Source organism: Ursus arctos, unplaced genomic scaffold (genome assembly GCF_023065955.2).
Source record: "Ursus arctos isolate Adak ecotype North America unplaced genomic scaffold, UrsArc2.0 scaffold_12, whole genome shotgun sequence".
NCBI classification, from domain to species: Eukaryota; Metazoa; Chordata; class Mammalia; order Carnivora; family Ursidae; genus Ursus; species Ursus arctos.
In genome coordinates, this window is record NW_026622786.1 from 61,537,210 (window position 1) to 61,558,563 (window position 21,354).

Here is a 21,354-nt window from a genome sequence, read left to right on the forward strand (position 1 = left end):
ACTGTGTCTCATGATTCTTATTTTAGCTCTTTGGAAGATTTGTTCAAAGTATTCCAGTTTCATTAATGCCCTAAATAAAGAACATTACTCTGTTTCACAGGAGGAGTACCTTGCATTTCCCCCCATGGTTTGGATAGTTCTAAGACAGAAACTGTTCTTTGGCCTCAAATCCCGCCCCGTGTGGTCTCACAGCCTTGTGATGCTTACACGGGGGCCAGGAACGAGCCTAGGTAGCGGAACACAAGCACATCTCACTTCACGAAAAATGTCTACTGCCCTAATAGTCCCCTTGCTTTTTAGAGGCGTTCAAGTGCCCTTCCACATTTGTGTCCTACTGTATTCAGAAATTGCTAACTTTTCCTTTAACAGTATATTTCATTCTTGTATAGATTTTCAAGATGTGGAACAAAGAACTTTATGTGAGAGAACAGCAGGATGCGTATGAATTCTTCACTAGTCTTATTGATCAGATGGACGAGTATCTCAAGGTAGAAAAAAATGTCACTTCCCCTCTGACTCCCTCCAACTCTGTAACACGAGAGCAGTGTGGCAGGATTGGGCTTACTCTGAAACGACAAATCAGAATCTGGTCATCTTTCCTAGCACAAGTGTGATTCGTGTCTTCTGGCGGGGTTTGAACATCAAGACAGACACAGATCACTGGACCTCTCTCCATTCATGCAACACTTGATGAAGTATAGTTCTTAACCTGTACTCCAGAGTAACCACTGTGGGTGCCCCGAGGTAGCTTGGCCTCGGGCGTGCTGCCCTCCTTGCCAGGGACCCGACGGCCTGTGCTCGGCAGGCTGACTCTGCCAGAGGGGCCAGATGACAAAATTGTGCGTGGTGATGTGTGAGCCCAAAGCTTCCTGCCCCCACCCAGCATGACGTGTGACGAGCTGCCTAAGTGGCACTGCCTCCTAGTTACAGGGCACCTCCTGTCACCGTCAGTATGCGCCCCTCCTCTCCTAGGAGGCCCGAGTTAGTCATTTCCTTGTTCAGATAACTTAGGGATTTTTACAACATTTTATCGACAAGGAAGAAGAAAAGGTTGTGGAGAGTTGCTCCTAACCTGGTGGTCATTGCGAGAAGTGGGGGCAGGATTCGGACTCGCCTCTGAGAGTGCTGTTCTTGTCACCAGATGCGACTGGCCCCTCTCCTCTTCCTTTGCTGAGTTCAGACTGTTCTGACGGTGGCGCCAGTGGGTTCTAATCGTCCCATTCCATCGCAGCTTAAACTACCACCGCGACTCACTGTATTTTTAGCTGTTAAGTTGAAATCTGCACTTTAGCTTAGGTCTAAGTAAAATTCTATCTAAGCGATCTGTAAATTCTAGGGGCATCAACTCAAAATCTGACCCTTTATTCCAACAGAAAATGGGGAGAGACCAAATTTTTAAGAATACTTTCCAGGGCATCTATTCTGATCAGAAGATCTGTAAAGACTGTCCTCACAGGTTAGTGAAGATATCACAGACATCAAAACTGATTGTCTTCATTTTTGGGTTTTTTTCCTCTTAATTGGTCATACTCTGTTCATTAATTTTCGTCTACCTTTTACTTGACTAAAGTGACAGTATGTAAAAATCTCAGCTATTATCTTTTTTAATAGTATTTTTATTCCTTAAGCTCCTGTAACAATTTATTGACATATTTGAGGTCAGCCGAGTTCTAGAATCTTCAGGTTCATGCTTAGTATTAAGCAAATCATAATGAAAGCAGAAGCTTTCCTACTCATGGATTTAAGGCAGAGCTTTAAGAATGCTGTAGGTTTCATCTGTAAACACGTGGATTTCCACAGGAAGTCACAGATCCTCAAACAGAGGAGTGTGCATCCTCAGGGTTATCCTGATACAGATATCAAACTTGGAAGAAATATTTTTGCAGTAGAAACAGGCTTCAGTATTGAAGTGAGAACATGGAAATTGCCGGTTGGCCACAGTAGTGCTGCACATGATCATTATCCTTTTTAAATGATGCTTCTAGTAGGTCGGGAATTTTGCATTGTTGAGAGACTTGCAGATCAGATCTCTCTCTCAGTGGACCTATAAATGTTTATTGAATTAAGTTTCTCCGATTTCCATTTCTAAAATTTCTTTGCTGAAATTCATAATTTTAAGTAATTTCTAATTATCAAAAATTGGCGTTTTTTATTTGGCAGTGTACTTTTAAAAGGCTGAGGGACGGCATGGGTTACTTTCACCGATGATGAATGTAGTTCTGTGTACAGTCTCTGGTATTGTGGTAGTTTCAAGACCTTTAAATTCCACTGTTTGATTATGTTTTTCCTGTGATTTCCTAATCAGATATGAGCGTGAGGAAGCTTTCATGGCTCTCAATCTTGGAGTTACTTCTTGTCAGAGCTTGGAAATTTCTTTGGACCAGTTTGTTAGAGGAGAAGTTCTAGAGGGAAGTAACGCGTATTACTGTGAAAAGTGTAAAGAAAAGGTATTACATTTGCCTTTTTTAGAAAACAAAATTAATTTGTTATTCGTTTGTGTTTTACGTAAGGGCAATATTAAGCTCCTATTCTTGCTCCCATTAAATTGTGTTGTTACCTGTTTTTACATGGGCAGGAGAGGCCCGTGGAAATCTCTGACCTTCGTAGGATTTTGCGGTTTGATTTCCTCTGTGGAGATAATTGGGTTTTGCTTTTCTTTAGAGAATAACCGTGAAAAGGACCTGCATTAAGTCTTTGCCTAGCGTCCTGGTAATTCACCTGATGAGATTTGGATTTGACTGGGAGAGCGGACGCTCCATTAAATATGATGAACAGATAAGGGTAACTTGTTTTTTTCCCCTGAAGTATCTTACAACCATGACCTCACTTTCTTTCCTGCTGTTTACTTTTTACGTGTTTAATTCCGTCTCCACCGTGAAAGGCTGTGGTCTCAGCATTCAGAGGAGTACACAGCCCCTTGTCTTAAGCAGCTCCTGCCAGTAGACAGGCAGATCCGTAAACAGCCCTCCTATCCAGAAGTCATCCTGGCCATAGTGGGGAGGCGGGCCCAGCTAGAATTAGGAAGACATCCCTCTTACATGAATCTGACTTAATGGGGTGTTGCTGTCTGTGTTACTCATCGACACTAATGTGGTCTCTTTGCTTTTAAATAGTTTCCCTGGATGCTAAACATGGAGCCTTACACGGTCTCAGGAATGGCTCGCCAAGATTCGTCCTCTGAAGTTGGTGAAAACGGGCGAAGTATGGATCAGGGAGGTGGAGGATCCCCACGAAAAAAAGTTGCCCTCACTGAAAACTATGAACTTGTCGGGGTCATTGTCCACAGTGGACAGGCACACGCGGGTCACTACTATTCCTTCATTAAGGACAGGCGGTAAGACGTTCTCACACCACTCCCTCCCCCTGCCTTCCAGTAGTCCTGCCTCCGCTGCCCCTGCCCTCCCGTGTCCCTCCTCCACTCCCACTCCCTCCTCTGTCCCTCCTCCACTCCCACTTCCCTCCTGTATCTCTCCTCCACTCCCCTTGCCCTCCTCGGTCCCTCCTCCGCTCCCCCTGCCCTCCTCTGTCCCTCCTGTGCTCCCCCTGCCCTCCTCTTATCATCCATGCTTATGAGTGTAGTGCAAAGAAGCTTTTGCTTTGCTCTTTGGTCATATTTCATACTGGATTTTTAAAATGTAGTAAAACTGTTTACCTCTTCGGTTTGAAAATTTGTTTTAGAAATTTAAGTTGGTTTTTGTTTTTTTGTTCTGTTTTGTTTTGAGTATTTTCAAATGGTAATCATCTGCTCTATGTGTAGACAATACATAGAGATAGAGGCTGGGGAGGCGGATGTTGGGTTTTAATCTCATAACATTTGTTTCCTCTGTGGGCTCCAGGGGGTGTGGAAAAGGAAAGTGGTACAAGTTTAACGATACAGTCATAGAAGAATTTGATCTAAATGATGAGACCCTGGAGTATGAATGCTTCGGAGGAGAATATAGACCAAAAGTTTACGATCAAAGTAAGTATTTACAAATGGATGTTTCCCATTAGTTTTATTTTTTTAACTTACGGTTTTCTATCAGACTGGAAGTAGTATTCTTTACATAAAATGTAATTCTTTTATTTTTACGTACCATCGTTCTAGCCGTATCGATCCACAAACTCACTGATAACCAGAGAGAAAATGTTCAGGCTGCTTGCAAAATGTTTTCACACTAATTCCTTGCAGCAACCCTGGGAAGACAGGTGATGGAGTAAGTTAAGAGGAAGAAACGAATATCAAAGAGAAACTAATCAGCACAGAATTTCAGTCTTCAGAACCATTTCAAAAGAAGTGGTTGTCCACTAAAATTCTCAGATTTCCTTTTCACTTACATAAAGGCAGAATTAAATAGAGAAGACATCCTTAACATCTGGGTTTTAAAACCATATTTATAATGCAGTATGGCAAAATAGTCTTCCCCCAGCCACAACCCCCAGAAAAAAGAGTGTGAGGAAAGGGACATCAGAGAATCCAATCAGAATTTGCTGTTGGGAGGGGGGGATTTTATACAGACCTTAGCATTCCTGAAACCTGATCTTGTAGTATTCTAGGGGCATTTAAAAATTTCTGCCTTTGTTCAGGTCAGAGGGGAACAGGGAAAATAGGTGAAGGGAATTAAGAGGTACAGACTTCTAGTTAGAAAATAAATAAGTCACAAGGATGGAAAGTTACGCATAGGAAATATAGTCAATAATACTGTAATGGGGGTTGTATGGCAACAGACGGTAACGACACTTATCATGGGGAGCATTTCATAATGTACATAATTGTCAAATCACTGTGTTGTACACCTGAAGCTAATAGTATGTGTTAACTATACTTCCAATTAAAATTTTAAAAAATTTTTACCTGTATTATATTCACTATATTAGAGTTTGATGCTGTACCGTGGTAGTCCTGTGTCTGATAATAGTAACCTTTAAAGGTTAAAGATAGTATCGTTGTCAAAATTACCTAGATTTGGCTGTTCTATGCAGAAATGGTTATGTAAGGCCAATTATAATCCCATCCTGTGCCACAGAATTTATTTTTAAATGTTATTTGCCTTTTGATTAAATTTAGATGTGCCTAAATCACCTTTCAAGTGATTCTAAACAGTATTACTGGTAAAGAGACACAATTTTACTTACACTTTGCATTTGAATTTTGTAAGTACTTGCTGGATTTCTAGGTCCTTTATTTTAGATTGTCAAGACAAGAAAACTTTCTTTATTTACAAAGATTTCTTTCTGTCTTGTTATAAAGCAAACCCATATACTGACGTACGTCGAAGATACTGGAATGCCTATATGCTCTTTTACCAAAGGGTCTCTGATCAAAACTCCCCAGTATTACCAAAGAAAAGTCGGGTCAGCGTCGTCCGGCAGGAAGCGGAGGATCTCTCTCTGTGAGTTTCTTTTCCACATAATTCACTGTGCCGTTTCAGCAGGTGGTCATTGTAATCCTGAGTGTACCATTTGGTATTTAATGGTAATTCATTAAGCAAGCTAGAGAGAAATTCTAAAAAGAAAAGTAAATCCCTCTACCCCTTTTCTTATTGCCACCCATTTATTATTTCCTTAGCAAGAAGTTATCCTGTACTTAGAAACATGCATATAAGTTATTTCATTCTAGAATTGCCGTTTTTTTCTAACCTCAGCATTTACTGGGTACTCTTTATGTCCAGAGTGTAGCACTTGGCCAGCCACCGTCAGTGTTGTTGTTTTTAAGGTCCTTGTTGTCTGTGAATTTGCCTTCTTCTGTGTTGGATCTGGAAAGTGTGCGGTTTGTTGCCAAGTCCAGTGCCCCATTCCGTGCGCCCGTCAGGCTGTAGGAACCATTACAGCAGCTACTTACCACCAGTTTTCCGATTCCGTCCGTAGGTCCGCGCCATCTTCACCAGAGATTTCGCCTCAGTCCTCTCCCCGGCCCCACAGGCCTAACAATGACCGGCTCTCTATTCTCACCAAGCTGGTTAAAAAAGGCGAGAAGAAAGGGCTATTTGTGGAGAAAATGCCTGTTCGAATATACCAGGTAAGAAGCATACAAAAATTCTAAGGGAGAAAATTCAGATAAAAGTCAAAATCCACCGCCTACTTCCAGAAGTACTCCCGCTGGCCTCCTCGTGGACTTGGTTGGATCTCAAGTGCCTCTCATCCTAACCGCCTTGTCTCACGAGTCTCTCATACCAGGTCACAGAGGTGGCCACCGACTCGAGGAGGCCGGCACTATCGCCAGCCCACTGTGTGACCGGGTGGGTGCCGCAGACAGACAAGTGAGAGGACGTGGGCACTAAAGACACACACTGCTGAAATTAACTTACTGTCTGGAGAGGAAAAATAAGGTCATACCTTTGGGTAAAACGAATGTGACAGTGGTGACCATCAATTATGGAATATCTGCTCTATGCTACATGCTTTAAACAAATCCTTAATTCTTAAAACACTTGTGGAGTAGCGGGTTTTACTCCCATTTTTCAGATGGAAAAGGTAAGCTCAGAAAAGGAGAAATGACCAGCCAGTGTCCCAGAGCCAGGATTTAAACTCAGAACTGTCCAACTATCCAGTCCAGGCTTTGTACACTAAGTAATCAAAAGCTGAGTAGCCGGATCCAGAGAATTTAAGAAAAATACAGAGTATTTTGTCTAGGGAGAAAGAATTCAGCTCTCTGATGCAAGGAACGCATCGAGTTAGTTGTACCTGGGAAAGCTCTGTTTGTCCCTCAGCCCAAAAGAGCAGGTTCGAATTCACTTGTCCTTCACAGGGTAGTTTTCCTAAATTGCCCAGGAGAGTTTGGTTTGATGAAGAAAAATTCACCTTCTTTCAGCTTCTTACATTTAAAAGGAAGATTTTCCTCTCTCCTTTTTTAAAATTTCAAAGCTTGAGAGAAGGGTTCTTGTGAACCCTTCTAACCTAATATAAAACCCTTTTTACCTAATGTATCATCAAAAATGTCTTCCACATACTGAATATTTTGCCCTGTTTCTTAAAAATAATTACTAATTTTCTCTTGTAGATGGTGAGAGATGAAAACCTCAAGTTTATGAAGAATAGAGATGTGTACAGTAGTGATTATTTCAGTTTTGTCTTGTCTTTAGCATCATTGAATGCTGTAAGTACTAGTTGGCTTGTTAGTAGAGGACTAAGAAAGGAGCATAGTTAACTGTCTGTCAGCTCAAGCATTTAGTGACTTATCCTCCCCCTCGGCTGTTAGCACTCAGATTAGATGCCTGGCACGTTCGCACCATTGTGTCACTTTCCCGGGTGATACTAAAATATAGGCAGTGCTCAGAACATGTCCTGCAGATTGTGAATGGGCATGGGTTTCCACATACTGGCTTTTTCCAGTGCTCTTCAGTTTTGTAAAGAATCTAAGAATAGCCACAAAGTGAGGTCAATGAATGTTGGGCTTTGGAGATTAATTTGTCCTAATTTGTCATCAGACTTTACCAGACTCAAGATGAACTTCCAAGTGCTTCTGTTTCTTGAGTACTGTGATTATAATTTGCCAGTAAGGGAAAGCCCTTCTTAGTCTATTGACAGGTTACTTACCATCCCGTGGTCTAAAGGCTCTATTTTGAGAGGGCTTCATAAATGAAATGAAGAGGATGTCTTTTCCTAACCATTTTACAGATTTAAATGGAATGCTTTCTATAATAAGCTGGCTAGATTGTTCTTATTAATATTTAACTTATTGTTTATTCATAACATTTAATCTATAAAACCTCAATGAAAAATACCCTCTCTTTTCTCCCTCTCTCTCAGACTAAATTAAAGCATCCATACTATCCTTGCATGGCAAAGGTGAGCTTACAGCTTGCTATTCAGTTCCTTTTTCAAACTTATCTACGGACAAAGAAAAAACTCAGGTGAGAAAAGATATGTTTTGATAGTCTGTTGTGGCAAAAGGCACCAATGAATTCAATTAAAATTGGGTCTATAAATTCAGAGCATTGTGAAGGCACCTACCTAATACATTCAGATGATTAAGACATGGTTCGTATCTTGAAGAAATTTCTAATCTCATAGGAAGGATAGGTAAAGCAGAAAAAGCAAGGCATAAATGCTATACATCTTTGGGAAATGGGCAAAATCATATCCAGATGGATATGGGGATTGGGTAGGTGTCAAAGACATTGATATTCTCAGAGGATTTGAAAGGTGAAAACAGAGAAATGGAGGGAACAGTCCAGGTGAAAGGGGAAAATCTGAGAAACAGACACGACTTGCCTAAAGAACCATGAATGACTAATGTTTTGCTCACACATGTAAGGAACTCATTGGAAGTGGGGTTTGGATGAACCCATTGAGTGTCCTGAGCACCACAGAGGGGAGTTGGGACTGTGTTCAGTGGGAGATCGTGGAGGGTTTTCGAACAGTTTTTATCTTCAGTACCTGGAAGGTGCCCGACACACTGTAGGTTCCGGGTACAGAGTTGCTGTGTGAATGAATGGGTGAAGGGTGAAGAGTAATTGCACACTGGCTGGAGCAGGTGCCCGCAGCAAGGAGAGACTCAGGGTGAGGAAGGCGGGGACAGTTAGACCAGCGCGGTACGGAGAACTTCTCCAGGTATGGGGAGGTTTGGGGAAAGATTTTGCAGTCAAGAGATACTTGAGAAGAAACAAATAGAATAGCAACTTCGTTTTTATGTGTAATAAAGTTATATTAAATGATATTGATCTTTATTATTTGATTGAAAAAGAAGACATATGTTCCTTTCTTTTAATGTCTGGTGTAGGACTAAGGAAATGTCATTACTTTTATTGTGAAATTTGCTCAAGCTCTCTATGCATTGCAGACGATTTTCATCTTGTTTGTGTTTACCGTTTTGGGGCATGAGAGAATGGAGGGGGTGTTATAGGAGGTCATGGGTAGTGCAGTCATTACGCCTCTTCGTCTGCCCAAATGTTTTTATTCCATAAAGTAGTATATTAATGATTGTAGCAATGAAGTATAAAAATGGTGATGTAGTGACCTATTCTGAAAGTGCGCATTTTACAAATGTAAATTACTTAAGCAACACAAAATGCCAGAGTCAGGCGTTTTTCCTAGTTGAAGTTGTTTGAAGAAGATGGGGAAGATAAAAGTTAAAGTCTAAGAGGTTAGCTTTGTCACACTTTGGGGGGGGGAGGTGGGGCAGGGGAATGGAGAGGATGCAAGTCTTGGCTTCTGGGAAACGTGGAGCCATGTTAGTCAGCAGTCATTGGGTATTGAACTTACCCTCTACCCCATCTCCCCAAAACAGATTAATGAGACAACAGTGACGACACTCCATGGGGTTATTCACTGAGGCCGTGTTCCTTACATGTCTGTCTCTGCTTTTTTAAAGGGTTGATACTGAAGAATGGATTGCCACTATTGAAGCATTACTTTCCAAAAGTTTTGATGCTTGTCAGTGGCTAGTTGAATATTTTATTAGTTCTGAAGGACGAGAATTAATAAAGTAAGTGACAAGATCTTTTAATTAATTAAAAGAAATTTGTGTCTCTTCCAGTGACACTTAGAGCTGTGATTTCTTGTAACTATTTTTATTTCTACTTGAAATTACTTCTCAGGGTAGTCCTTTTTTTAGGCAATGCTTAAATGTAATTATAATTGTAAAAATTTGAATTAGGATTAAATTTTGCTTGAAAATTGATCTAAAGAAATTAAAACCACTAAAGAATATCTTACATCTTTTAAGAAGTTTTTATTGTGGAAGTGTTTAAACATACAGCCAAGTAGCCAGAATGAGAACCCTGTCCTGTACCACTCCCCGGGTCGGGTTATGGGCACTTTGCCCATCTTGTTGCCCCTCCCAGCACCCACCACTCACTCACAGGCCTGCTTTTTTTTTTTTTCTCTCAAGTACTTTGCTTTTTTTTTTTTTGTAAGATGTATTTATTTATTTGAGAGAGAGCGCATGCATGTATGCGAGTTGGAGGGGGTAGGCAGAGGGAGAGGGAGAGGAAGAATCCCAAGCTGACTCCCCGCTGAGCACAGAGCCTGACATGGGGCTCAGTCCCACGACCCTGAGATCATGACCTGAGCTAAAATCAAGAGTTGGGTGCTCAATCAGCTGAGCCACCCAGGCGCCCCTTTTTCTCTCAAATATTTTAAAGTAAGTCTCAGACATCATATAATTTCACTATAAATCTTCTAGCATGTATCTTTGAGGGTAGTTTTTTAAAAACTAAGCGTTTTACTAGATCTCACTAAACAAAAATAGCATTTCTTTCATATCATCCTAAACCCAGTCCATATTCAGATTTCCCCAGATATCTCAAGAAAGTTCATTTTACCACTGCGTACGTACAAATCAGGACCCAAACAAGCTCCGCACATTTATTTAGTCTCTCAAGACTCCTGTAATCCGTAATTGTTCCTTTCCCCCACCACTTCCTTTGTTGTCATGCCATTTTTTTGAGGGGCAGACTGGTTATTGCGCTCTAGAACTCCTCACATTCTGGACTTGTCTGCATTCCCGTAGTGCCTCCGATTGTCTGTGGTAGGAGATGTGGCGCAGCCCGTAGAGATACTCTCCGAAAGAATGCTGCCTGAGTCTGATCAAGCCTCTAGAGCTCAGTGTTACAGGCAGACTTGTTCTCTCTTTGACTTTCTTATAGTTGCCCCTAGAGTCTTAGTGGATTTTGAACACAGTCTTCTCAGTCTGGTGCAAATTAGATAGCTGCTCGGTAGCACTAACGGTTACGGGGAAGGAGCAGCAGAGTGACCTCAGAAAGCTCCGCTCTCAGCGTACTCCTGGGGGGTGGGGGGGAGGAAATGCCAACGCTGCCCTCAAGCAGGGACCGGAGCAGCTTGCTGCTGGCACCTGGAAGACATGGTCATCAAAACTCGTCTGTAGTTAAGTCTTTCATGTGGAATAATGAGAACTTTCTGCTAAGAAATATGAGAAAAGACAGGTGGGTTTTCACTTTGCTGGTAACAGTATGGGTTGTCCCATCACAGTGAGCCTCTGAAGCAGAGAACAAAGGCTGACTATGGAGTGGCACGCTCTGGGGGCACTCCCACCCCCCATGCACCCAGAGCAGCGCTTCCGCCTGACCGGGCCCCTCGGCCTTGGAGGCCACCTCCCCCACCGCTCCCCTTGGCGGGTGTGTGAAGGGTTGTGGTAGCTATGCACGTGCGGGGCGTCCCCTAGTGGCTGACTGTAGCACTAGCAGTGCCGGCAATTGAGGAAGCGCCTGATCCGTCTTGACTGCTATGGTCGTCACCATCATAGACCAAGAAAGCAGGGAAGCGCGCGTGACCTCTTGGGCCACAAAGGATCGATCATTTAGGGGGTTAGGTAACAAGGCCTGGGGAGGGACAGGAAAGGAGAAGGGTAGAAATACTGGTGCACAGCTGGAGTAGGAGGGGCTGTCTTGACTGCAAACCTTAGTATCTTATTCTGAGAAATTCAAAGGGAAGGGTGCCCCTGGGAGAATTGAGTAAACAGAATTTATAACATTTTAGGTTCTTTGTTTTCGTATCTCTTTACATCCGTGTATCTCGTTGCGCTGTTACATTTATACAGATGCTCATATTAGGAGAAGGGAAAATCTGCTTTTCAGCATGCAGGGGTCTGGTTGTCCTGTTTGGCCTTCTTTCTCCATCACAGTAGCCTGTGAGTGTGTCCCAAAGCTCTCAAGAAGCTTGAGCCAACATCTTGGAGGGATTTTGTTTCTTGGATAGTAGGTGGGCCTGAGGTTGGTTTATCGAAATCCATTTTGCTTTCTCAGCATGCGTCTTTTCTCTCTGTGTGTTTTAGGATTTTCTTGCTGGAGTGCAGTGTGAGAGAAGTGCGAGTTGCTGTGGCCACCATTCTGGAGAAAACCCTAGACAGTGCCTTGTTTTATCAGGATAAGGTCGGTGTCATTTCTTAGAATTTATACAATCTGTTCCTACCAAGTGTTCTAAATTGCACATAATAAGAAAGAGAGCCTAGGATTGGAGTCTGGTAACTTTGCTGCCTAGAACGCACCTCTCGTGGACTGCCTTTCTGATAAATGCCAGGGTAGAGGGCATGCTGGCCTTGCCTCCTCCTATCCCAGGAGTCAGGGTAGGCTAGGAATTTAGGTCTGCTCTAGTCTGCTTCAGGAATTTCTAGAGCACTGGTTTTTCAGAGTCTCCTCGCAGGAGTCTGTGTTAGATTTCGCTGAATTGAGACTAACATGAGTCTAGAGACTAGTCTAGACCAACAGGCATTTGGAGCCCCACTTGGCTTTGTCTCTTTCCTACTGAGCGATTTGCATGATACAAATCCTGCAATTGGCAGCCAAACCAAATAGTGCCGTCCATCCAGGAGCAGCCGCCAAGGTAGTGTCTTCATCGGTCTCTGTTACTCCCTACTCTTTGTTCCTGTTCTTCTGGACTTCTTCCTCCTATTTCTATTTTCTGCAACGTATTTTCTGGTTCACAGTTCCACACATGCGAAAACAAACCATGGTATTTATTACTGTCCTCAATCGCCCCAAATTTTAAGTCTTAGGGAAATAAGTGACATATGCTGTAAGTCTGATTATTCAATCTGTTATTAAGTCCTAACAAATATAGTACTTCTTCCCAAGTTTGCTGTTTCAAACAGCTGACACCACATGGAAAACTTTGAAAAATGTTATTTGCAGATACGATTGGCTCCTTGTAGACATTGGCTGGAGGCCGTGTGTCTCAATAAATTAAATGCAAATTCTAGGAATTGCTGCTTCAGATCCAGATGTTACTCTGTTGTTCAACCTTGAGCAAGTCCTTAAAGAAAGATACTAACCCAGTTATAGTACCTGGCACCCTTCAACGTGGCCCAACCCGGAGGTCGCTGTTCGACCTGACAGGCTTAGGAGCTTTGTTCAGCCCAGAGTGAACACGGAGGTCAAATACACCCTTTAGGGAGGACCTAGAAGGAGACTGTGTCTGAATTCCAGGGATTGTAAAGAAGCTGACATTTGCTCTAAGGCACTGGTTTTCAGTCAGCTAAACAGCAGGGCCATTTTTCAAACTTCACCTTACCTGGATGCAGAATATATAAATTCAGTCATTGGGAGCCACTTAGGACAGTTCGGATACCATTGCTCTGAAATATCCCCATGGAGCTTCTCTAAGATATTTAACATAAGGGCCTCTCACTGTCCTCCTTCCTCCCACGTGCCAACCCAAACAGAGGCTAAAAGCAGAATTAGTGCAGTCTCCCTACAGATGGGGTCAGGCTGTGGCGTAGTTGTCCACCAACCTCTGGAGGCAGGAGCACAGGTGGTAGGAAGGAAAGGGAGTGGTGGAGGACAAAAGCATGCGAGCCATTGCCTCAGTGAATTCTATCTGCTATCCAGCTGATGTATTTTATGTCTATTTCCACCCCCCCATCATGGAAATGGTGCCTCTGGCCACCCACTTTCTATTGTAAAGTACTTTGAAAAGGAGGTGCTATGTAAATGTAGCTTTTACTGTATTTATAATGAGTGTGACAGGACGGATGGGAATATTTCAGAAGCCTGTGAACACCATCGTCAGGGGAGAGGAATTCACAAGAGTAGTAATAAGCTCGTCTTAATTCTCCAAGCACAGATGAATTTCTAGGGACTTGTCCAAAACCAGTTGGGGTGGGAGGGAAAAAAGAAGCAATGTGATAACCAAAATGGTTTCTAAACAAATAAAATGTTTTTCAAAGCTTTCCATGAGGCGTCAGCGGGCTTTCAAGTAAGTTCACGGTTGAGTTGATATTACCGTTGTCATTCTGTCAGGCTGTTGCTCCCCATTTGCTCCATTGGCTTGATTTCTGGCCCCTATGCCTGTGTCTGTGTTTTTTATTCTTTGCATCTGTGATTATGTGAAGAAGTAGCATAGCGGAGGGAGGGATTCAGACATGTTCCCTCTAAACCCCCCTGCTTTCTTTTAAGAGACAGAGAGAAATTGGCTCTGCAGAAATGTGACCATTAGCCATGGAGTCCTGCCCTTGAATCTGAAATCTAGAAAACAAGACTAGGCTTTCCTCTTAATTGTTTCTACAGTACCCATCTTTCCCTGGACGATAAAAGTGATGGTTCTGTTTTTGCTCTCCAAAGCACAAATCCATCTGAATCTGAGACTGGATTGTACCGATCAGACTTGACTTTTGTTCTTACGGTGATTTGCTTCAGGTTAAGCCTGTTACAAATGTCTGTCTTACATTCTTTTTCTTTACATGATTTCGTCTTTCTTCTAACCAGTTAAAAAGCCTTCATCAGTTATTGGAGGTACTGCTGGCTCTGTTGGATAAAGATGTCCCAGAAAACTGTAAAAACTGTGCCCAGTACTTTTTCCTATTCAACACTTTTGTACAAAAGGTAAGTGATTTTTTTCTAGTATCTTTTTCTTAATATAGCAGATTTCTAGTCTAAAGGAATTTTTTATACACTGAAAAAATTTGTACTGGTCAATACTAGAGTTAAAGGTACGGTTTTATGAGGGTTTCTTCTTAAAAATCGTAATTTATGGGGGCTCCTGGGTGGCTCAGTCGTTAAGCGTCTGCCTTCGGCTCAGGGCGTGATCCCGGCATTCTGGGATCGAGCCCCACATCAAGTTCTTCCGCTGGGAGCCTGCTTCTTCCTCTCCCACTCCCCCTGTCTGTGTTCCCTCTTTCGCTGGCTGTCTCTCTGATAAATGAATAAATAAAATCTTTAAAAAAAAAAAAAAGTAATTTGTGGGTTCTGCTCCTTGCCGGAATTCTGGTACAGTAGGTAGTCGACGGCAGCGAGAGGCTGCATTAGAACTAGGGCCTCAGTGCCTGTGTGGCCTCCCCTGGGAAGCAGTGTGAGGTTGGTGAAACTCCAGAGTTTTAACAGGTACTTTCTGTATGTAGATGATAGCATTTAAAAACTTACCCTTTCAAACTTCTCATTTAACTGTGTTTTTAATACAAATTTTTGTCTGGATAGATCTGTAACTTGTCATTGTCGGTATCTTGTGACAGCAAGGTATCCGGGCTGGGGATCTTCTTCTGAGGCATTCCGCTCTGCGGCACATGACCAGCTTTCTCCTCGGGGCCAGCCGGCAAAACAATCAGGTAACGCCTGCGGCTCTGTGGCCCCTGTGACGGCCATGGTTTCCCTGCCTCATTGTTTCTCTTTGTAGGCGATGAACATATTTCATCCTGTAAGAGTCCAGGTGCTAGTACTACGTAGCCTTTAAAGTTCTTTGAACTTCAATTGTTTTTACAGCCTCCTGGTAGAATTTAGTCTGATGATAACCCTGGGAAATGAGTAACGAGACTATCAGTCAAAAAGTGTCCTAGGAGGAAAGGTGGGCTCCAACTAGGGGGTTTCAGAAGCCTTCAGGAAATAGTGGCACTGGGGCCTCCACTTGCCCTCGGCGACTGTGGGCAAGGCCGTTCGGGCGGAGGTTGCTGGCGTGGGGGAGCTGGTCACGGGCCAGGACGTGACCCCCCTGCAGAGTAGTGTGGCCTCATGATGCCTGTTCCCGTACAGCGCTCACGGCCAGAGAGCGAAAGGGAAGTCGTCTGTGACAGTGGCGCTAGCTGGATCCGAGGATGGCTCTCCTGCTTGGAGTTTGTGCTGGCGTGTTTCTCCCATCATCGTATGTCTTCTGTTTGACAGATTTAAATGTGAAAATTGTGACTTTGCACCAATGATAAATGCCGCTTACAGAGCGCCTCTTAGGTGCCAGGCATGCTGGTTACTTCACACGCTGTGCCTGCCATAGTTCAGTAAGAGAAGCATTTTCCTCCCCATTCTCAAGCAGGCATCAGAGCTCAGAGAAGTTAAGTGACTTCGTGTAAGGTCACAGAGCCAAAGCGTCATGGAGCAGGGGCTCAGACCCAGCTCCGCTTTCGCCTCTCCCTAACACATCACATAAGCACGTGTTCCTTTCTCAATGAGGGGACACTGACTTGCTGCCCAGGGCTCCCCTCAGCCTCCTGTCGTGCCGCCTGTTGCTCTCTCTAGCATTACCAAGTACTGCCACCATGGTATGCTCTGTGTGTTCTCTGTACGTTGACATTCACCATGTCTTTGTTCACTGTATGCTCCTTCCCTTCTGGGACTCCAGGGACACTGGCAGTTGATTGACATTGACCGTAATATAAATAAGATTTAATGTAAGTAATAGTGTCATATAATCCATATGGTTTTACCTTTATGGAGTACACATAATGTGGAAAACATTGTCACTTTTCATGTTTCACTGGATCCTCACAGCCATGAAGTGAGCAGGTAGGTCATCTCTGCTGTTACACAGAGAGGTCAGGTGCCGCGACGGGAAAGAACTTGCCCACACGCACCTCGCACGGTGACTAGCACAGGGGGGCCTGGCCACCAGCTCCCCAGCCTCCCAGGTTTTCCCCATCGTACTGGGGTACAGCAGAGTTACCCAGCACATTAGGAGCAGTCAGTACCTAAATTGAATATAGAAATGGAACTATTTTAGAAAGCAAGTTAAGAGTGTTTCTTCGGGGAAAAAACACTCTTCAGCCAGCTTAAAACCCGTGACTTTTTTCTTTGCTCTCTTCTGCTATCAGACATTGAGAAAGAATCATGGCTCAAAGTAACATGAGCCAGCACATCCTTTCCCTTCCTTTTCATATTATGTCTAACCAGAACACTAACATCAGTCTGTCTTTTTAGGTTTTGTTTTTTAGTAGGGTGTACTCCCAACATGGGGTTCAAGTCACAACCCCTAGATGAAGAGGCGCGTGCTCTACCGACCGAGCCAGCCAGGCGCCCCTAACATCCAGTCTGTCTTCTCTGTCGACAGATACGTCGGTGGAGTTCAGCACAAGCACGAGAATTTGGGAATCTTCATAATACAGTGGCATTACTGGTTTTGCATTCAGATGTCTCTTCCCAAAGGAACGTTGGTGAGCTTTCACATATCTTTAATCCAGCAAAAAAATGAGGTCAGAGTGATTTGCCAATAATGCATGGAGACTAATAATGTTAGCGATTAAATGAATATTACTTCCCATTTGGCTATTTGATATTTGAGGAACACTTAAAATTTTTTGTTTTAATATATGTTAAATTTCACTCTATTTTATTAGTTGGTCACAAGAGAAAGTCAAATCATTTATTTGGTGGGGTGGGGTATACAAGTATTAAAAAAACACTCTGGGATGAGAGGCTAATTCAGGGTTCATTCATCACCATAATTGGCACGGCTAATCTAGTGGGGAAAATAGCCAAGTGTGGGTTGGAGTCTCCTAGCGATGTGAACTTCACCAAGCCACCTGACCTTTCTGATCCTCAGTACAAAATGGAAATACTAAAAACATAATTCCCCAGGGGAAATGAGGAGTAATCAGATAAAATGTTAAAATACTTTGTAAAGCTAAAGAGGATTCAGATGTAACTTACATCACTGAAATATGTTTAAATGCAAGATGTAGTTGGTACCTTTCCTGTTTTGTCCCCCAGAACCACTAGCTCAGTCCTCATTTCGTGCAGCTGAGACGCGTGTTGCCTCTGTGCCTATCCAGTGTTCTAATCTATGTGCCTAGCACATTTTTATACTGTTCCTAGGCCTCGTCAGGACAGCACCAACGGCAATAACAATAATAGTACAACAAAGCAGCTGAAAAGTCTCCAGGGTGTTCTGTGTGCTGTGTGGAGCTCAGGGCTATGTGTTTAATCCCCTCCGCAAGTCTGTGAGGGATGGTGCCCTTCCACAGGCGGGGAGGCCGGAGCACGGCCAGGCTCGTAGCCCGCACAGGCCTCAGCCGGGAAGCGGCCTAGGGAGAGGTATGTGAGGCATGCCTCGACCACCAGCAGCTGTGGCAGGCGTTCCTGTGGTGTGACAGGAAGACCTGCGGGAAATCACAGAGCATCGCTCTGCTCTAGAAATGCATCCTGGCTCTCTAAAGCCCCACTGGGGGGCGCTCAGTGGCTGTGAGGCAGTATGCTTCCTTCACTCTGACTCATACACCTGAAAAGACAAGGCTGCCTGCCTAATTCATGGGTGCAGACAGGTTTGTGAAAGAAAGTCAGAGTGTGAGTTCTTGTTTTCTAGCACATGGGGTGACTCACCCCCGCCCTGTGGGTCAGTTCTCCTTAGCATAGGTGGTGGTGGCCAGTACTTGCGGGCAGTTGTTGGAGAACAGCTGTCTTGTCCGGCATCTCCTCAGAGGCATTTGGGCATTTTCTGTCATATTCGATATATATTTTTACTTCTTTGAAAGATTGTCTTGGGAGATCTAAATTGTCACCCGGCAACTTAGGCACACACTGCAAGTAGGTACGCGCTTTCTCCTGTGTGCGTGCCTGGCTTCCCCACTAGGCCGTGAGGGAATGGGCTGTAAGTACCGAGCCGTCACGTGTGTCAATCTCTGGAGAACCGCTTCACCTTGTAGGCGTCTCTCTCATGAAATAACATCAACTGAGACAGCCTTGGTTTCTTTGGTCTCCTCAAGCTCCTGGTATGTTTAAACAACGGCCACCCATTAGCGTCGCCCCCTCCAGCCCTCTGCTGCCCCTCCATGAGGAAGTGGAGGCCTTGTTGTTCCTGTCTGAAGGGAAGCCTTACCTGTTAGAGGTATGTACTCGGTCTTCTGGAGCCTTTTTCTTCTTGTTATTGTCTACTTAAGGAAGAATTTCTCTTAAAATTTTTCACCTGTAACTCTGATGTTAAGAGAAGAAACGATTCTTTCAAATAAAATTTTCTTCCTGTCTATATGTCAGAAAGAAATGAGCAGCTGAAGAGAAATTTGTATTAGTCCTGTCTGCAGCAGGGATCAGACCTCTGGGCCCAGCCCGGCTAATTTCCCCTCCAGGTCTCAGGAGGTGAACAACACTTTAGCAATCACGGATACTCCGTTTATCATCAGAGGATTTCGTTCCCCATCTTTTTTGTGTGTCTCTGGTGCTGCAGTACCGCAGCCCTGGGGCACACGTGTTCTGTAAACTGCAGGAGTATGGGAGTGGGCTGCTCACGGCCCTCCTCTGCCCCCCACGCTGTGCGGCCCGTCTGCAGCCTGAGTCCCTTCCCCTTCTGCCCAGAGCTACCGACTCGAGATCATAATCCTCCAGTTCCGCTTCCAAAACTTGATTTGCATGTATAAACCCATGAGCCTTGTGGCACACTGGTTTATTAATCATGTCAGTAGTGCTGTGCTGTGTATCTCCCTTTTCAAGTTTTTTTAGCTTAACATTGTTTATTTTGGGGATCCATCCGAGATTCTTTTAATTTAGTGCCGGGGCCGTACATTTGGGGCATTTACCTTTGAAAATCTGATGAAAGTGACTCCCGGGAAAAGTGCACATTTGCAGATTTCGTTGAGACAGACTTTGTCCCGTAGCAGTTAAAGAAAGCCTGTTTTGAGGCAGTGTTGAAGATCCTAAGTCTGAGTACATTTTCATTAAAATCAGAAACAACGTATCGACAGTTAACTGTGACCTAAGAAAATCCGCCTCGTTTCACGCTCTCTCACTAGGTAATGTTTGCCTTGCGAGAGCTGACCGGCTCGCTCCTGGCGCTCATCGAGATGGTGGTGTACTGCTGTTTCTGTAACGAGCATTTCTCCTTCACCATGCTGCATTTCATTAAGGTACGACCTCTGTGAGGCCTGGCGAGAGCTGAGAGCCTGCCACTGAGACCCCAAGGAAGTATTCCTTTGCCCCCAGGCAGTAGGTTTCTTTAAATAACCTCAGTTGCTTTTCCTAATCATAAAAATAGTATAGGCTCATTTTTTTAAAAAATACAGAGTAAAAAGAACTCAGAGTCTCACCACTCATTGATTATCACCATGAACATTCTCCTACGTCTCCCTTTATTTTCTCTGCATGTATTTTGACATGATTGGAATTTTACTGTCTTTGTGATTCTGTGTCTTTTTGTCACTTAACATTATAAGTATTTTCCCGTATCATTAAGTTACCTCTGAGAAAATGTCATCTTCTTGTGTGCCATAATTTACCTAGCCTTCCCTTCCTAATGAGGCACGTTTGCACTCGGCTCAATTTTTAACTATTTAGAATATATTTTCTAGTTAATGATACACCGTGGTGACCATTATTATGTGAAATGATTTTCCGATTTCAGGTCCTTTTCCTAGGCAGCGTTTTAAAGATCAAAAGTAGGTTCTTCTTACCATCTGAAATAGCGACGTAGTCCCTCCTGAAGCTCTGACAGCGTTACGGTTACTTTTACATGTTTTACACCGAGCACCATTCCAGGCATAGCACATGTTTACCTCACTCAGTTCTCGGGTAGTACGGTGTTGTGAATACTGTTACTGTCACTATTTTACAGTTGAGGAAACTGAGGCACAGAGTAAGTGACTGTCTCCCTGTGTCACACAGCTAGTAAGTGGCAGAGTGGGAATTTGAATGTCGGTGGTCTGGCTCCAGGGCTGTGCTCTGAACCATGTTGTTCACTACCTTTCTAGGGATTACCAGAAAAACCTTTAAGCCTGCACACATTTTTATTAGGTATTTGTTTTTGTTTTAAGTTTTCATCTTTAACTTTGAATTACATGGATGATACCTGTCTGCATTTTCTTTGTGAAAAATTAAAACCTACAAATAAGGCCAAAGTCCACTTGGACCACCACCAACCAACTTTGTCCCCTGTCCGCCCTTCTCCAGACCCCAGGGATCGGGACTGTCACGTGGATATGTGTCCTTCCAGGCCTCTCTCTGAACGTACACCGTTTATAGTAGTCCCTGCCCACAGGGGCTCTGCCGCGCCTTCGGGCCTGCGCCAGGGTTTGTAATAGTAACACATGTAGTGTGAACAGGCAGCAGGTGATCGGGGGACCGTGCGTTCAGGCTCTTAGTAAAATGTGTTTGTCTTCAGCTCTTTCTGTGCAGCCCCGTATCAGAGGTGATTGTGTGTGTCCTCTTACCCTGTACTAGTTCTATGACCTCAGGCGATTTCCTCGTCTGTAAAGTGGGGGAAGTATGACTTGACCTCACAGAGGGTGAAGATTCGGGGTGCCTCCTTAGTGGCGGCCCTGGCACCTCAGAAGGGCGGTGTCGTAACGCCGTGTCCTGTCCCGCAGTACACATGCACGAGGCTGCTAAGTGCACAGCAGTGTGGTTCTTACAAACCTTCACACCTTCTTCAGGGTGTCCTGGCAGAGTTTTCTATTTCATAAGCTGACTTTTCTTACGTACGTCCTTCATAGCCCACTTACCCCAGAGCACATAACCTAGGAAACAGAATAGGATATGTATGAACGAAACAGAAACTCTGTTGCTGTAAAATTCTCTCCTTTCCTTTCTGCATTTCTTCCTCTCTCCTTCCTCGTGTCGTAGTCCAGTGTGACAGTGTTGTGGTGCGCCAGTCCGTGGAGACTGCGTTAGCCCCAGGTTGAGCCTTCGGGCAGACTGAGGCCCAGCCAGGGCAAGTGAGAGCAGTAGGAGTAGAGCTTGAGGCCAGCCATGTTGCTGGCCACTCTGACGTGCTTTCCACTGAAGACTCACTGGAATC

At 44.0% G+C, this 21,354-nt stretch overlaps 1 protein-coding gene across 2 annotated transcripts in view; it reads left to right on the forward strand.

The window, feature by feature from the left end:
• USP24 (ubiquitin specific peptidase 24) overlaps nucleotides 1–21,354 on the forward strand; it is a 132,880-nt gene that overhangs the window by 100,013 nt on the left and 11,513 nt on the right. For both annotated transcript variants that reach the window (XM_026498002.4, XM_044383841.3), the window contains exons 45-61: nucleotides 390–488; nucleotides 1,374–1,456; nucleotides 2,306–2,447; nucleotides 2,662–2,781; nucleotides 3,114–3,334; nucleotides 3,837–3,961; nucleotides 5,231–5,372; nucleotides 5,848–5,998; nucleotides 6,980–7,075; nucleotides 7,729–7,832; nucleotides 9,293–9,406; nucleotides 11,714–11,810; nucleotides 14,142–14,258; nucleotides 14,885–14,977; nucleotides 16,684–16,786; nucleotides 18,335–18,456; nucleotides 19,355–19,468. In XM_026498002.4, the coding sequence (XP_026353787.2) occupies nucleotides 390–488; nucleotides 1,374–1,456; nucleotides 2,306–2,447; nucleotides 2,662–2,781; nucleotides 3,114–3,334; nucleotides 3,837–3,961; nucleotides 5,231–5,372; nucleotides 5,848–5,998; nucleotides 6,980–7,075; nucleotides 7,729–7,832; nucleotides 9,293–9,406; nucleotides 11,714–11,810; nucleotides 14,142–14,258; nucleotides 14,885–14,977; nucleotides 16,684–16,786; nucleotides 18,335–18,456; nucleotides 19,355–19,468 (2,043 nt within the window). The remainder of the gene's footprint in view (nucleotides 1–389; nucleotides 489–1,373; nucleotides 1,457–2,305; nucleotides 2,448–2,661; nucleotides 2,782–3,113; nucleotides 3,335–3,836; nucleotides 3,962–5,230; nucleotides 5,373–5,847; nucleotides 5,999–6,979; nucleotides 7,076–7,728; nucleotides 7,833–9,292; nucleotides 9,407–11,713; nucleotides 11,811–14,141; nucleotides 14,259–14,884; nucleotides 14,978–16,683; nucleotides 16,787–18,334; nucleotides 18,457–19,354; nucleotides 19,469–21,354) is intronic.